Below are 4,434 nucleotides of genomic sequence, written 5' to 3'. Positions count from 1 at the left end.
AAAAGTCATAACGCATTTTTGCAATGAAAAACAGAAAAAATACGTCATGACTTTTCCAACAACCCAATAATATGATTTGACTCTATTTTGAAATGATAATACTTGAAACATATGACATTAAATGTAACATATCATTAAAATAATTTCAACTCTTTCTTTTTACTTATTTTAATGTGGCTACTAGAAAATTCAAAATTTCACATGTGGCTCACATCATGTTTCCATTAGAAAACACTGCTCTACAATAAATTCAGTCACACCATCCTTTGAAAAAGGAGGAAATAATCAATCCCTCCCTAAATTGAGACATCTAAAATAAAGATACTTACAGTGCATTTACTAGTATCATCATCATCCTTTTCTTCATAGTAGAAGTAGACAAAAGGGATCCAGAGGAACACACAGAATAATATAACAGAATATAAGGCTGTGGAAAGAAATAATAAACTGAGTTCTAATACACATGAACTTAATAACTGTTGTATGTATATTTATGAACTATATATATGTGTGTGTGTGTATATATATATATATATATATATAGTCACATACCAAATTCACTCCCTCATCTGATCCTTACTGATAACTCTATGTGTATATGTAATAACCAAATCAACCTTTGCTGACCTTTCCCAAGAAATCAGTAACACCATTAGATAACAAATCATAATTCAAGTAAACTATGTAATAATTTTTAACAATAATAATGATGATTAGGCCAATAACACTTGTGGTAGCTTACATCTGAGCTCTTACTATGTACTCAACAACACAGTGCTAACTACTTGTGAACCATGTATCTCATTTAAATTAACTTTAACTTTTATATTTCTTCCAACTTAAAATCTGAGTACAGTTGATACAACTATTACACTTGCCAGTAACTCAAGTTAAAGAAACCGCTACAATTACACTGTCCTTTTGATACAAATGATTTCCCAAATCTAAGATTAAATTTTGCAGTATTATGAAACAAGTCTTATACAAATCAAGATAGAGAAAAGGTAAACAGCAAAATAGTAAAATTAGATTCAAGTTAACTGATATGAATTATTATTTACCTGTTTTAAAATGTTAGATTTGAGATACTTTCAACCACTAGTAAATCAAAATATTTCTTTTAATTCATATGGAATTTAAAATTTGAACAGCCAAAGATAGAGTATATTTAACAATAAAAACAGCATAAACAACTTTTCGAAGAGATAAACCTAACTCAGAACTTGCTTTTCAAATCTTCTGTGTATTTAAATTTATCTGCATAATAAGTTCATGGAAATAATCGTAACAATATAATTATATAAAGCAATCACAGGATAATAGTCACCACACTCCTTTGTAAAGCATTTGTTAGCAATGTACAATAAAACCTCTATGACTTATTCTGTTGCAAGGAATGACTGCATGAATTATAGAACATTTAAACATGATCTTAATACTTCCTAGCACTACCTCATTTATCTGGAGGCCACTAATGATACAGCCCCCACTAAATGCAACATAGCTAAAAACCTCAGAGTAAACAGGGCCCTTAATAACGAACAGAAAGGTCAGAGTTAATTTATTCTGAGCAATTACAAAATGATTGTCAGCATACTCAATTTTGGCACTACAGATATTTAGTAAAATTTATGCAATCTTTAAATGTTATGAGAAACTAATAAAGACAGTAAATCATTAAGGGTAATGAATATTGGTATTTCTACTACAAACCAGGGAGTATTTAGTACTAACGTGTCTATTACAAATCTAAGAGCCAGTGGAAATAAACATATTCAAAACAGTAAACAAAATAAGTATTCTAAAAGCTTTTAAAAATCAAACATAAAAAGGACAGGATTATAAATCAGCCTAAATACCACAACACTATTATGATTTAAATAATCAAATAATTTATATAAAACAGGAAAAACCCTGAATTATCATAACAAAGTTCAGGGGGCTGATAGCCACATGCCAAAAACTTTGATAAATGAACAGATGCAGTAAAGTTTGGGTTCAGTCTCAGTATGCTGCTCTGGTCTACTACCTTTATACACCACCTTGGCCTTTATACCAGGGGTGCCAAAAAAATGTATACACATGACTTGTATTCATCTTTTGTTATCAGTATATATTGAGTATTACAATTTTAATAGAGGTTTTTTTTTCCTTTCTTAAAATATGTATACATTTTTTTGGCACCCTCTGCATAGCCAAAGAGCCTAATGACTATTTCATAAACATTCCTAGTATTCCTGAACTAGTGATAAATGATCTTATAACTATATAAGTTACCATCATATTCAATTAGCATAACAAGCTATCAAATTAATTCCGATAACTCAGTAAAATACAAATAACTTCTTTAACAAAAGGCTAACAGATACTTCACCATAGAACATAAAACAAAATGGCCAATAAACACATTTTAAAAGGTGCTCATTGTCATTAATCATCAGGAAGATGCAAACTAAGCCCACAATGAAATATTGAAGACCTATTAGAATGGCTAAAACTAAACTGGTAATACCAAATGTTGCCAAGAATGTAGAACAACTGACATTCCCACACTTTGCTGAAGGGACTATAAAATGGCACGACACTATAGAAAACTGTTTAGTAGTTTCCTACCAAGCTAAACATACACCTACCATATGACCCAACAATTCTACTCCTCTAGCACTGGAGTGCAGCAACATATGCAAAGCATTTCTGCCCAGAGAAGCCTGCCTGAGCTGTAGGGTCCAGGGCTTTTATTGGGGACTGCAATACAGGCACATATGCCTGAGTGACAAGCGATGATTACCAGAACTACAGACCTTGCCCAGAAGCAAAGTGAGTATTCACCATAGATCATGTTTTGCACAATCTAACCAAGCTGCTACAGCATGGTTCGTATTCACCCGTACCAAACCACCTTGTCAATTACTAACATAAGGAACATCCCAGGGGCTGGGTTCCCAGGAATTGGTCAAGGGTCAGCCATACAAGCAGGCTCTCCTGAAGATATGAGAGTTGAACATTGAGTTAACTGCATTAACACTTTCACAGCAATATTATTCACCGTGACAAACACTGGAAATGATCCAAATGTCCATCAACAGGTAAATGGATAAGCAAACTAAGTGTTACATTCATACAAAAGGCTTTTATACAAAAAAAAAGAAAAAGAATTTACTGATACATGAGATAAGAATGAGTCTTATAGACCTTATACTGAATAAAACAAGCCTAGACACCAGAATACATTTTCTATGACTGAATTTAAAGAAGTTCTAGAACTGGCCAAACTATTATGACACAAGTCAGAAGAACGGTTGGAGCAGCTGCTGACTGTAAAGAGACACAAGCATGTATGATAAGCATAATTCTCATATGTTGCTATTGGGCATATCCAGGAAAAGGCAGATTTTAGAAATCAACACCTAGAGGAAAGAGGTGGGGAACAGACACTATTCTGAAGAGACTCTATATTATCCCCTCAGCAGTCTGCACAAAACAGGTGCAGAACAACTGCTCTCAACCCTGCTCCCTGACGCCNAGCATTATTTGTCTCTCAGTCTAATGAAGTGTCTAAAAATGACCTTTTAAAAGGTAAATTCATGCTTCATATTAATTCTTGTTTATAAAGGAGTTAAGATAGTCTTCAGGGGGAAAAAACCTACAGTAAAGGTAAGGAGGATCTTAAGATCAACCAAAGTGCTAAAGAAGATGCATTTTAGAAAAGTGATAAAGCTTATACCTCATTCAGTTTTTAACATTAAAGTTGTAACCATCCACTTTACCTTAGATACCTTAGATTTTCAAATACATATAGAGTCACACAGTATCTGCAAATAATAATTTTTACATTCTTTATAATATTTAAACATCTTATGTTTTTCTCTAACAAATACTGATTGCCACTATGGGATCATTTAAAATATTGTTGATGTACTTGCTTCTGATCTTAATGCAAATGCTTTAAGGTTTTAATTAGAATGGTTAAGCATATGCTGGCTTTTGAGTCAATATATTTGTTTTTGTACTTAAATACAAAGTGTAAAACAAATTACCATAATTCAGTAAAAAGACAAAAGACATTTATTCTTTTAAAGCTGTTTTTTTCCCTTTAAATCAAAAATAAAATGTTCAATTTTGACAAATATCTTTCCACATACCAATTCTTCTTCGACCTATTAAATTACTATATATTAATAGATGTGCTGATTCTAAACCACTCATGCACTCTAGAAATAAGTCCAACTCGATTATTCTACATTAATGTATTTTTAAGATACCCCTGCATTCGATTTGCTAATATTTTAACTAATGTTTTTTATACCAATACTTACAGTAATACTGGTCTGCAGTTTCAGACATGCATATGTGCTGTATTTATCAGGTTTTTGTATCAGTGTTATGCTGGATTAGTAAGAGTAGTCTACAAGTGTTATTTTACGCCCTAGAACA

The 4,434-nt window shown here is 32.1% G+C and overlaps 1 protein-coding gene across 1 annotated transcript in view; it reads right to left on the bottom strand.

Moving 5' to 3' along the window:
• LMBRD1 (LMBR1 domain containing 1) overlaps nt 1–4,434 on the bottom strand; it is a 116,299-nt gene that overhangs the window by 80,653 nt on the left and 31,212 nt on the right. Inside the window, 1 exon segment of the mRNA XM_019628231.1 lies at nt 326–427. Within this exon segment, the coding sequence (XP_019483776.1) occupies nt 326–427 (102 nt within the window).

The sequence above is a fragment of the Hipposideros armiger genome, unplaced genomic scaffold (assembly GCF_001890085.2).
Source record: "Hipposideros armiger isolate ML-2016 unplaced genomic scaffold, ASM189008v1 scaffold_764, whole genome shotgun sequence".
Taxonomy (NCBI): Eukaryota; Metazoa; Chordata; class Mammalia; order Chiroptera; family Hipposideridae; genus Hipposideros; species Hipposideros armiger.
The sequence above is the reverse complement of the archived record's forward strand: the minus strand, read 5'-3'. Positions and strand labels throughout refer to the sequence as shown.